This window comes from Histomonas meleagridis, assembly GCF_020186115.1.
Source record: "Histomonas meleagridis strain 2922-C6/04-10x chromosome Unknown contig_51, whole genome shotgun sequence".
Taxonomy (NCBI): domain Eukaryota; phylum Parabasalia; order Tritrichomonadida; family Dientamoebidae; genus Histomonas; species Histomonas meleagridis.
In genome coordinates, this window is record NW_027150894.1 from 437,777 (window position 1) to 451,590 (window position 13,814).

At 25.7% G+C, this 13,814-nt stretch overlaps 4 protein-coding genes across 4 annotated transcripts; 2 read left to right on the forward strand and 2 right to left on the reverse strand.

Annotated features, from left to right (window-relative positions):
- Window positions 1–4,096: 4,096 nt before the first annotated feature.
- Window positions 4,097–4,696, reverse strand: GO595_007057 (ras-related protein rab-7A; the record flags this gene model as incomplete). The annotated part of the gene is made up of 1 exon (XM_067920479.1): window positions 4,097–4,696. The coding sequence occupies one exon, from the start codon at window positions 4,694–4,696 to the stop codon at window positions 4,097–4,099; it is 600 nt and encodes a 199-aa protein (XP_067772576.1).
- Window positions 4,697–5,542: 846 nt separating this feature from the next.
- On the forward strand, window positions 5,543–6,019 carry GO595_007058 (MED6-domain-containing protein; the record flags this gene model as incomplete). Its single annotated transcript, XM_067920480.1, has 1 exon — window positions 5,543–6,019. The coding sequence occupies one exon, from the start codon at window positions 5,543–5,545 to the stop codon at window positions 6,017–6,019; it is 477 nt and encodes a 158-aa protein (XP_067772577.1).
- A 5,576-nt stretch (window positions 6,020–11,595) lies between these two features.
- GO595_007059 (AP-1 complex subunit sigma-1) lies at window positions 11,596–12,054 on the reverse strand (the record flags this gene model as incomplete). Its single annotated transcript, XM_067920481.1, has 1 exon — window positions 11,596–12,054. One exon carries the CDS (start codon window positions 12,052–12,054, stop codon window positions 11,596–11,598), a length of 459 nt encoding a protein of 152 aa, XP_067772578.1.
- A 100-nt stretch (window positions 12,055–12,154) lies between these two features.
- GO595_007060 (F-actin-capping protein subunit beta) lies at window positions 12,155–12,985 on the forward strand (the record flags this gene model as incomplete). Its single annotated transcript, XM_067920482.1, has 1 exon — window positions 12,155–12,985. The coding sequence occupies one exon, from the start codon at window positions 12,155–12,157 to the stop codon at window positions 12,983–12,985; it is 831 nt and encodes a 276-aa protein (XP_067772579.1).
- Window positions 12,986–13,814: the final 829 nt, after the last annotated feature.

Here is a 13,814-nt window from a genome sequence, read left to right on the forward strand (position 1 = left end):
TACTTTTGAAGAAGCGATCACAGATTCATGTAAAGATTCGATTCGAATTTGTCCTTCATATTTTAATCAAGAACAACGTATTCAAGAACGTAAGAAAGGAGGTAAATGTATTTGCCCTTATCCTACACAACAAATATTAAATCGTTGTATTCCAATTCTTAATGAAAGTATTAAAAATCATTTTATAAATTTTATTCCAGGTTTAAATCAAAATATAATTTCATTTATTAAATTATGGTTACCAATTTTATTATCTTCATTTTTATCAATTATTATATCATTCTTATTTATATATTTATTAAAATATTTTACAAATTTCTTTATTTATTTTATATGTTTTATGTTTCCTTTAATATTTATATGTTTTGGAATATTATTTTATATTTATAATGATAATAATGATAATAATGATAATAATAATAATAAATATTATTATAAATATATTCCTTATATATTTTGGTGTATTGGAATTATTATATTATTAATTATAGTATTTTTAATAGATAAACTTAATAAAACTATTAAAATTATTGAAATTTCATCACGTGCAACTATTTCAAATATAATTTCATTTTTTATACCTTTTATTTCATTAATATTAATATTAATTTTTTATTTAATAATTATTTTATCTTCAATTTTTAATTATACATCAAATGATTTTATTATTAAATATAAAAATAATAAATTATATTTAAGTTATTTATTTAATGATATTATTAAATATATATTAATATATAATTTCTGTTATTTTATATTTATCACGATTCATTTATATTTTATTAATTTTTATTCAATCTCTTCATCTATTGTTTATTGGTATTTTAATCAAAATATTTCAAATATATGTAATTTTAAATGTTTTTATGGATTTTATTTATCTTTTACTAAATCACTTGGAACTATTACATATTCAACTATAATTATTATTCCTTTTTATTTATTAATTATAATATTAAATTTTATTGAACAAAGAATTAAAAAGAATTCATTAAATATTAGTAAATTTATTATAATTTTAATGAAATGTTTAACATGTTGTCTTTATATTTTTGAAAAATTTCTTCGTTATATTAATCGAATCCTTTTTACAATATCACAAATTTATAATAGTTCATGGTATAAAAGTATTAAAATTTCATCAAAAATATTATTTAATGATATTTTATTAACAATATCTTTAAATGGGATTACAAATTTTATCATATTTTCTTTAAAAATTGTTACATCAGGAATTAATACATTTTTCTTCTTTTTATATATTAAATTTATAATAAAAGATTTTATTCATGATTGGATTTTATCATTATTTATCATATTTATATTAAGTTATTTATTTTGTTCATTTGTATTTGGAATGTTAAATAATATAATTGATATTATATTTGTTTGTTATCAAAGTGATATTCATTTAACTAAGAAAGGAATTAAAAGAGAAATGTATATCAATATTGAATCAAAACAATTGATAGAAAGTTTAAAACAAGTTGAAATGAATAAAAATAAAGAAGAACACTCAGAATAATATTAATAAAAACATGATAATCTTTATTTTATTTAATTTTTTATATGTGGTAACACTCACAAGAAATGAAAATATTTTGTTAAAAAAAAAAATAGTTTTCGAATAATATGTGATTTGTTTATAACTTCTTTTGAAAACTTTTACTTTAGATATAATATATTAGTTGCAATATGTGAATCATTTTATTCACTTTCATTTTACATTTTCCCTAATATTCCTTTTAATAATTCCTTGTTATGAAAAAAAAAAAAAAAAAAAAAAATACTTTTTCAAAGTTTATTTTTTAAATAAAATAATATCCGCATTTGTTTTTCTTTAATTTTATGTTTCAGATTTATTTTCATTTTTGATATGTTTTCGTTTTGTTCTTATTCGTTTCCGAATTTTAATTGGACGTTTTTCATTTTCTTTTGTTTCAATTTCAGTTTTAATGTTTTGAAATATTTCTTTTAGTTCTTCTTTCTTTTCATTGTAATTAATTTTCGATATTTTGATTTGTGTTTTAAGATTTTCAAGTTCATTAAATGTTTTCATCTTTTCATTGTTAATTTGTGATTCAATGTTAGCTAATTGTTTCATAACAGTACTTAAATTTTTAGACGTTTCCAAAAGTTCTTTGGAAATTATCGAATGTTCACTTTCTTTCGTTTCAAATTCATTTTCAATTTGATCCGTTTTTGAATTCGCTTCTTCATTAAACGCAAAACATTTGTTATTCAAATCTTCTTGTTTCATCTCAAGTTCTTTTAAATGTTGAAATTTGTTTTCTTGAACATTTTCATTTTGGTTTTTCTTCGTTTCAAGTTCTTCTTGCAGAATTTCGATGTTTTTTCGTTCTTCTTTAATATATTTATTAATTTCAGTTAATTTTTTTTCTTTCTTTTCAATGTTTTCAATTTCTTGAATTTGTTTCTTCTTTTCATTTGTGTTATATTTTTGCAAATTATATGAAATTCGTTTTTGAATTTCTTTTACACATTTATAATTAATGTTATTAAAGTCAAATAAACATGAAATAAAATTAGAATTATCACAAAGCGCTTTTTCGATCATCATTCCATTTTGAATTAGATTGTTTTTAACAGATATTTTTTGGAATTGTTTTGACTTCCCAATCGCTTCAAACAATTCTTTCGCACCTTTATCACCAAATTCACAAAGTTCAACATCAATATATTTAAGATTCGGATGTTGAACAATCGATTTCGCAATTTCAATTATACCCTCATCATGCAAAGGATTATTAGCTAAAAGTAATGATTTCAATGTTTTATTAGGGAAAAATTCTCTTAAGAAATCATTTATTCCATTCGTATCAATTAAACAACTACAAACGTTTAATGTTTCGATTGTGTTATTATAACTTAAAGCAGATCCAATAGCAGAGATTCCTCTTCCATATAAAGCGTTACGTGATATATTGAAATTACGTATGGATTTATTGGATGCAAGTTGTGGAACAAGCGATGTAGTAAATCGTTGCGTTATTTCATTGTTCGATATATTAAGTTCTTCGATTATATTATTATTAGTCAAAAAAATTAATAAAATATGGAGATGTGTCATCACGAAAATGATTATTAGAAAGATCAAGACTGACAATGCCTGTGCCGATAAGACTGGAAAGAATAAAATTTACGCCTTTGGATGTAAGATTATTGTTGGAAAGATTTAGAAATCGAAGAGTTTTGTTGTGCGAAAGTCCATGACTGAGAATTGAGGCATGATCAGATGTAAGATCTGTCATAGAAAGATTCACTTCAGAGAGAACTGTGTTGTGAAAAAGCATAGAACTTAATGAATTAGATGCTTCAACACCTATCGAATTTCGTGTAGATGTATTCGTGCTACTAATGTCAAGATGAATAAGAGTCTTATTATCAATTAGAGATTTAAATATATGTGACATTCCAGAATCTCTGATTTTATTCGATGAAATGTCTAATGATATAATTGAATGATTTTGTTGAAGAATTTTTGATATTTCAATTGCGCCTTCATCTCCAAGTGAATTATTGGGGAGAACAATAACTTTGAAGTTTGAATGTGTTAAAATTATCTTTGATATTACTTTAATAGTTTGAGGACCAATACCTAATCCGTCAAATTGAAATGTTTTATGTTTTGTTTCTTTTTTATGATGATTCTGATATCGAATAAAACTTTTTTTTGAGAATTCGCAATTAGAATCTTGTGACTTTGCAATAAAAATCTGTTTGAGTTCTTGTTTAGAAATTGGGGCATCAATTAAATTTTCATCAGGTTTTTCCATTGAGTAAAAACCCAAAACCCAGAAAAGATATTTTAAACGTTCTTTTTATCCAAAAACAAAAAATTCCAATCAACACACTAAAACCCATAAAAAAAAAAAGCATTATACGCATTTCAATAGTTTCCTGAATAAAACAAATGTTTATCCATAAAGAATCAATATATTAACTTATACCTAATAATGAACAAAACGATTAATCATAATTTATCCTAAAAATAAAAGAAAATCGAAAAACAAAAAAGAGCAAAAGTCTTCACTTTAACAAAAATATTAAATTTAAGAATTTCAAGATAAGATATTTAACAGCAACGTTTTTCCGTTGGTTCATTTGTCATAAGGATCGAGCTAAATTGAATTGTTTGGTTTCCAATGCACATTTTAACCAATTCATTGAATGCTTCATTAATATTTCTTCCATCTAATGCCGATGCAAGAAAATGCTTTTCGATATGATGTGTTTCAGCAAATGACTGTGCATCTTGATAAGTACTTTTTTCATATGGTAAGTCAGCTTTGTTACCAATTAATAAAATAGGGATGTTATCGTAATTTGGCAATGATACAAGAGAAGTAAACTCTTCGTACCAATAAGAAAGTGGTTCAACACTTTGTGGGTTAGAAACATCGTAAACCAGAATACAACCATCAGTTCCACGGTAATAATTTGGTGCAACAGCACGATGTCTTTCAGAGCCAGATGTATCCCAAACATTAACTGTGCATTTAACACCATCCAATTCGATGGTTTTGGAAAGAAAACTGAATCCAATTGTTGCTTGATAAGATTTGTCGAAAGTTCCATTGACAAAACGTTCTATCATACTTGTTTTACCAACAAAGTGTTCACCAATAAGAGTTAGTTTTAGTGAAATTTCTTTCAATTCGCCTTTTTCCACCATTGAGAACCTGTGCGGTTACTTGCGAATGTAAAGTTTTCTTTTTTCTATAGAAAATTTCGTCCTGTTTTTTGGGCAAATGGAATAAAACAAGTTCAAAGGGCACATGAATATATTTTAATTCTTTGAAAACAAAACAATTCATTAAACATTTAATAATGATAATACAGAAATTAAATGATTACTAAATTTACAATTGATCTGATACTAAAAAAAAAAAAAAATAATAATAATATTGAAGGCCCACTAAAGTTTATTTCGCTTGTGTGTATGTTTAGTCATATTTCTTAAAACCAAGAAGACCCGCACGTTCACGGAAGCATCGGCGGCACATGTTAATTCCATAGCTACGAATAACACCACGACGGCGTTGGCAGCAGCGGCATCCACGATCGAAAGAACCTTTTGCGTGTTCACGGTTGTGTTTTGGTACAAAGTTTGCTGGCATTAGCAAAAAGGAAGACCATAACCGAAAAACCGTTATTTATTGAATAGTTTATTCACATCGCACAGAAGACTTCCAAAAAATGATGATACCATTCTCCGAGGCTTCACATAGAAATGAACTGTTAAATGTTAATTAACATCACATTTAATAAAAAATTGGTATTAAATTTAGCAAATGCATTTGTTTTGAATTTGAGAATTTTTAGTCCATATATGAAATGTGATATGAAATTCAATAAGCTGATGAATGATGAAGAAGAAATGAATAACATCTTTTTCAGAAACGATCAGTTTCTAAAAGAACAAAACCTTACTGTAGCAAATGTTCTTCAGTATTTTTCAACTAGTGATTTTTATGATACAACATCAATTAATGAAGTTTTAAAAATGCAAAATAGATCAATGGATCAACTTGACAAAACAGATGGAATTTCATTTAGACTTAGCTATGTTGAGCAACCACGAGGGCTAAGTCTTCAGAAGGAAAACCTAAGTGATCCGAATTATTCAGCAATTATTATTTGTCCAGGTCTTGCAATAATTGACAAAATACAAAGGGAAGGTGGAGAGGATTCATTGCTTGCCAAGTACTATATTGTTGATGGTTCAATTTATCAAGCTCCTGACATATATACAATTCTCTCTGTTCGAATTCGTTCTGCTATGTTCCACTTACAAGAAGCAGTACACGAAGTAAGAGAAATGTTTAAATGGAACCCAGAAACAGGTTTCCGCAAAAAGTTAGCAGCAGATGAAACAGAAATCCTTTACACATTCCACACATCCGAGTTAGACGAACTCAAGCAAGAGCTTCCGGATGACTTCAAGCTCCAAAACAGTCTATTAGATTCTTTGTTAGCGGAAATTGGAATTTCATAATTAAAATAAAAATTGATTTAATAACTATGCGTTTCTATTTCATAAGCAATCATTTTCCCCCTTTGGACCTTTATATGTTATTATAAAACAATTTGATTTTATCAAATTGATTATTATTGATAACAAATTTTTTATTAATGAGAGTGTGTTATAATTCATTTAAATCATTTAATGCATTCTCTTCGATAGGCCAGTAAGTTTAAATCCCATATTTACTTTGATGTAATATCTTTATTATGAATTAAAATAATTGGAAAAAATGTATTTCAGATAATTAAAAATTAAGTAATTTATAATATATGTTTAATATATCAATATCAGCAGAAATATTTAAATTTTATATTATGATAAATTACATCTATTTGTTATTTATTAAAACAAGTATTAAATAAAATGTTCTTTTTTAACATAAAGAATGCATTTTAATTACACTGAATTGCTTGAAACAAGTAATCTTTCTTTTAATTTTTCTCCATAACTTTTTCATAGGAAAATAATCGTCTTGGTCACCAGAAAATTTTTTCAAATTCATGAGTTTTCGAAATCTCCCAAAAAATAAAATACCTTTGATGCGTGGTCTTGAAAGTGATGATGATACATCTTCATCATATGAATATAGCGAAGAACCTAAAAATGAATTTTATGAAACAAGTAGTTCATCAATGTCGACATTTTTACCGCTGAGAAATCCCGTCTTCCCGTCAGCACAACCAGAAATTTCAGATGTTAATTCAGCGTTTTCACAGAGAGCACTTGAACTTCTTCAAACAAACCAAAAGTATCCAAATCCAACAAAAAGATTACTTGCAATATGGGGAAAATTGTACTCTTGAAAATTAGGTATCTGTTCATATTACGTTCTTTGTATTTACCTTAATTGATCATTGTTGATCAATTAATTCATATGTAAATATAAATATTATATAATCTTTATACCACTTGAATAGCACTGACTTTTAAATTGAATGTTTTTAACCAAACTTTAAAAAATTAATAAAATTTGCAAAATTATATACTTTATTTTTTCATTATTTTTAAACTTCATCAAATTATTTGTATCTTCTTTACAATATTATTGTGGTTTGTTTTTATCTAAAATGGGGAAGTGTGTCATAACAAAAATACGTTAGCATTTGACGTTAAGGTTCTTGTAAAAATGAATGAATGCTTCTCCTATGCGTTATACAGGTAATTGCTCATCCATGGAAGGTGAAAATTCCGATGATAGTCTAAATTCTATTCAAAACCAAATTCTAAGTCAATCGATCCACATCGAATCATTTATTAATAATTATGAAAATCCAGATGAAAATAATTTATGTTTTGTTCTTCTCAAAAAATTATTTTCATACTTTAAAACAGAACTATCTATCAATTTAAAACTTCGAAAAACTCTTATTAATGAAAAGAATAATTCCAAAAAAACTTCCCAAATAATCCAAGAAATAAATAAAATGGGATTCCCAGGGGTATCAAAAATTGAAGATGTGCCTACAATAATAACTTATCAAATCCAGAAATTCCAAAAACATGGAAAGAAATATTCTAGAGAGATTCATCATCTTGAAGCAGAAAATAAAATATTATCACAAGAAGTTAATTCATTAAAAGAAGAACATTCGCATCAAATAGTTGATTTAGAATCTCGAAACAAAAAGCTTCAAGATCAAATCAATCAACTCAAATATGAATCACAAGACCATTCACTTAAAGAAATGAAATCTCTGAAAGATCAATTGTCAATGATTAAAAAAGAAAAAGACTCTATTGAAGAACATCTTAAATCACAAATCGAAAGATTTAATAAAGCTGAAGAGCAAATAAAAAATGTTACAATAAATCATAAAAATGAAATTGATGCTTTGAATATGGAAAATAAAGAAAGATTTCTTTCTCTTCAACATTCAAGTCAACAACGCATTGAAGAACTTCAACAACAAATTCAAACATTACAAAATGACAATGCCAACGAAATCACACAATTATTAAATCAAATATCTTCAATGAAAAAGTCAATTGACAATTCAGAAGAAATTTCAACAATGAAAACACAAATAAATAAATTACAAGAAGAAAATAATTTATTGAAACAAAAAAGAAAGATCTATAAAGCAAAATATCACAAACTAGCAAAACAAATTGTTATTCTGAAAAAAGAATTTGAAAAAATTTCTTCATTACACAGAAACGAAACCGAGAAAATTCAAAAAGAATATCAACAAAAAGAAAAACAAATTCGTTCAAGTTATGAAATAGAAGCGCAAAAGTCAATTATTACTGAGAAAGAACTTAGATATAAAATTGAAGAACAACAAATTGAAAACAAAAGATTACGTGATCAATTACGCCAATATAGTTATTTACTTGAAAGAAAAGAAGAAGAAAATGTAATTATTCGATCAAAACTGGAAAAACTTGAAAGCTATAAAACATAAATTTTTTCTTTGAATTTTTTCAAATGAGTATGCCATAATTGTCATATAGTTAACTTATGTAATTAATCATAATTCCATTTAGCAAATTTATAAATCTTTTCATTTTTAATTGAATTGCAATTACAAAATGATTAATCATTTTAATGATTACAAAAGTAATTTACTTAAATTAAATATGAAATAATATAAATATTTAAATATTTATTCAATGAAATAATAATACAATTTTGAGTATTTTATTGAAATTTAGGAACAATCACATCATAAAAAGCCGTCACTATCATCAAAATCATGTTGAAATCCATAATTTTGATTATCTAATGTTTCAGTTGCTGTGAAAAGCGGATTTTCTTGCGTCATTTCTCCGATATTAATTACTGAGCTTTGTGCATCGATTGTTGATTTATAATTTGAATATTTTTCGAAATCTTTTGAAAATACTTCACCTGAATCACTTAAATAATGTTTTCTAATATAAACAAATATAATAATGCCTGCTGTAATAACATTTGTAGCTATTACAATTCCAATTGCTATCGATTTAACCATAGATTGTTTTTCATATAGAGTCAGAGAACATTTTTCACAATTTCTTAATTCATTTTTTCCTAAATATTTTGCTATTGCATTTTGTTCTAAATTTAATTTTCTATTTCCATAAAGACAATTACCTTCATCAAAAGTAATAACAGCTGTTGAATTGACATTTATATGATAATTACCATGACTTTGGTAAAAATTAAAACAACATCCATAAAAATATATATCTGCTCCAAACAAATAATGAAATGCTATAGTATCACTATGAATATCTCTATTTACTAATAAAAATGATGAATCTCTAAAATATGCCTTTTTTGCTATGTATATAATTATTGGAGTATCTTCAAACATTGTATCTCTAATATCAATATTTTTAAATTTAAACTCAATAGCTTCACGTTTTAATGAATTACATCCTAAAAATGAAGAATCCCTAACATAAAAATTGGAATTCGGAATAATTTGTGAGGTTACAGATCCTAAAAATGTTAAATGCCGAGAAATTGTTGAATTCTTTACCCAGAAATCAATTTTATTTTGAGGAGTAAGCATTTTTAATTTAGAAATTATATTTAAGTCACATTTAAAAGTCGAATCAGTAATCAAATATTCTATAATATCTGATATAACTATAAATGTATAATTTCCTCCAATAATAATATTTTTCTCACTTACTAACTTATTACACTCAACTTCGAACTTGTTTTCTTCCGAATTTAAATTCATATCTTTAAGAATTAATGAATTTGTTGTTATTTGACTTAAATTTAATGATTCGATTTGATTATTTTTGAAATTTATTTCTTCTGAATTAATGGAATTTAATCTTAAAAATGCATTTGGAAACATATTTTCATGAATCTGTATGATTAATTTAGATGATTTAATTCCTTTTAATTTCCCAGTACAAAGATTACTAAGCGAACATTTTTGTATTAAAATTTTTTGTGTTTCACATTCTTGATTCCCTTTTCCAATAATATCGAAATTGAATAAAATTGTTTCTATTAAAGAAAATTCTTTTACAGAATATATATCAAATATTGATTGTCCATTTAATACACATTTAATAAAACTAATTTCAGAGATTTGAGCATATTGATCATAACTAAATATTCTTTGAGAATTATCTTTAAAAATGCAATTTTTAAGATTTAAGTTAAAATTAGCAATCTTTTTCTTATCGGAAAGATAAATAAATGAATTTCCAGGTCTACAATCATCAAAATTAAAATCACTAAAGATTAATTTATTTGAAACACTTTCAAGATAAAAAATATAATTCATTTGATATTGTATATCTTTAAATAAGAATTTAGAAATTTCTAAGTTTATATCATTAACCATTCTAATTAAACAACTTTCTTCTTGTTCACAAGATGCAGGATTTTCAAAATTTAAATTATTCAATGAGTTCTTTATATCATCTTTAATAACTGTTCCATCAATATATATTTCAGATCCAGTTAAAGAATAACTCCCTTCAAATTTGCAATCATTTATAACACCACAAAAATTAGATAAATATAGTGAGCCTCCTTTTTTTTGTGCTCTATTACTTGAGAAAACATTACCCGTTATTATTGTCTTTGAGTTTTCTGAATAAATAGCTCCACCTGATTCAGATATTATATTTTTTATGAATTTGGAATTTTTAATTTCTGCTGTTGACTCTTTAAGAAGAATACAATTTTCTCCTGAGTTGGAACTAAATTCACATCCATCAATTGAAAGATCATTGTTATTAATAGTAATGATTGTAGTTCTAAACTTTTGGAATATGCAATTTGTAATTTGTAAATTTCCTTGCCCTTGATTAAATGTACCTATAAAAGTTTGTCCTGAAAATGATTCTTCATAAGATTGAATTATATATAAAAGAAACAAATTAAACATTTGGGAAATCTAACAATTGTTGAGTTTGTGAATTTTTCTGTAATAAAAGGACAATTTTTTTATTGAATTATGTTTTGAAAACCAGTAAAAATTATATAATATTAATATATATATTCACATTATGAATAATAATCATATTTAACATATTAAAAATTCGAATTTTAAATTAGGATATTTATTTAATATATTTTTGATTGATTTTTAGCAGATTATCATTTCTTAAAAATGAGTAATATTTTTCACATATAAAAGCATAAAAAACATAATAATAATCGCTATTACTGCAAAACAAATAGAAATGATTTTATTTTATTTTTTATTTTTTTGGAAATCTCTTGGAATATTATTTTATATAAAACCATTAATAGTCAAATAATCATTTCATTTTATAAAATATATAATTATGCTGAATATGTGTGATAAAATCAAAATAAAGAAGTTATGTGTGCTAAATTTTTTTCATTTTCTCCTATTTTGTATGATGCCCTATCGTAATACTTAAAAATCATGTAAACTATTTAATACATAACTTTTTTAAGATAACGATAAAATAACATGCCCTTGTTTGACCTTGAGAAAACTTATCATATTTGTATGATAAAATATAAATTTATTTCACATATGTATGTCATCACATGCATCATTATTTTAAGCAAAACTCAAAGAAAAAAAAAAAAAATGGGAATTTGATAAATATGATTTTTAAAGTTCGAATGGTTTACCAGGTTCAGAAGAAATTGCATCTCTCTGATCTATAAGAGATTGAATTGGGTTAATTCTTGAGCTTTCAACAAATTCACCTGCCAATATAATTTCATCAAGAAGCATATATGCATAATGGAAGCCAAAAATGATATCTACTTCACGAACATTTCCGAAGAAGGAGTCAAGGGTTTCGACATAGAAGTGGATAATGTCAAGAATCATTGATTCATTATCATTTACATCGACGCACATAACGAAGAATAAACTTGCGTATCTATTATATACAAGCTTACGATCTCTCCATTCGATAAAAGTACAGAAATTTGTTGGACGAGATAAAATTGAATTTGTAACTTCGCGTGTAATCTTATCTTTATCCTTCTTTGTTTGTGGTTCGTACCACTTTGTTAGACGTGTTTTTCCTTGCCTGTTGAAGATGAGAAAGAAGTGGATCATTAAAACAATAAAACAAAGACTTTGTTCGAATATGACGGTTTGATTCAATTTATAGGGCACTCCATTCTCGTTATAACCGTTTTTCTCATCACCTGCCGAAATGTACCCAAAAGTCGATGCTGCACATGATTTACTTAGACATGTACCACCTAAAGATATCCAGCAGAGATTGATCAATATAATTTCGTTGGATAATGATTTAGCAAATGATCTTTTGTCAACAGTTGATACTCCATTTTCTGTAGCTTATGATAATATTTCATATAAGCAATTTATTAAATGTGATTACAATCGAGATTGTGATTCATATCGGTCACCTCACTCAAATGTTTATTTCCCTCCTCTTGACGAAGGAATCTTACCTTCAGATCGACTTCGCGAGATGGAAATCAAGGCAAACAAAGTTTTTCAAAACTACAGGCAAAGGTATTACCATAACTCTGGAATATGTTCTGTATATTGTTGGGATCTTGATCCTGACAATGAAGAATCATTTGGAATTGGAGTTTTTATTCACAGGTCGATGGATTCTGAATTAAGTGATTATACGCATATTGCTGGTACAATTGATAGTAGTGATGTATTAAGTGTAACTCCAAATATTGATGGGACATTTCGATACGAAGCTGTTTCTTCTTCTCTTGTGACGCTAACTGTTGATACTGATATGGAACCTTTAACGCTTTCAGGATCTGTTGCTGATCAATTTGAAGAAAATCGAAGAGCCACAACAGACATTGATCATCTTGTTAACGTTGGAGAAATGATAGAAGCAAAGGCTGCTAACTTCTATGAAAAGATTAAGCAAATCTACATCACCAAAATGAAGGAAATTCTCGGATACACAAAAACATCAAGAAACTCCGTATCGGCCCATTCAATTCAAAGTTTGCAAGCGAACGCAATCAATCAAATGTTCGGAAGGAAATAAAATACTTTTGTAAGTTTGTTTTGGGAATAATAAAAAACTTATTGAGATAATAACTAAAAACGCAGAACTACTTGGAAAAAATTATTCAATGAAGAAAAAATTATTCAATGAACATCCTTGTGCCTGAAGATATTTGTTGCCAAAAATACAGAAGACTTAATTTTCACATTTACACGAAATTGGAAGTTGTTAAAAATTAAAATCCCTTAAATGATAGTTTCTTCAAAAATGCATTATATGAGTGAAATACATATATATAATTTAAAATTTGTTCATTAAACTTAGTATATATACTTTTTTTATGGGTTGTATTAAAGATTCTATGAATGACATTCTTATCAAAGTAGACAGTTTTTCACATCTCCTTTAGTTACAATACTATTTAATTTTTGAGAAACAATAAGCACTTATTAGGAAATAATACAGAAACAGTAAAAATGTTTTTTTAAAGTAAAGAATACTTGAAAAAGAGGATAGAAAATATAATTATAGAAACAATTTACAAACATTTTATTAATCTGTGAACGCTTTTTTGAAATATTTTTTCATTTCATTTATTTCCAGTTTTGAGTTTGACCTTAATTTCAGCACCAGATCCATATTTTCCTCAATATATTCGAACACCGCCAAAACGTAAACATCGAAATCGCTTGAAAACTCCACTTTCAACGCGTACGCCACAACGTTTTTCTCTTTAAGTATCAACGAAGGCGACACATTAAGTAGATTTCCGACAATTCTAATTATTTCCGGTATAACTTCATCGTCAGGAACAACCAAATGGTCCACAACTTCTTCGTATAATTTATTCCATTTTTCGCCGAAATCT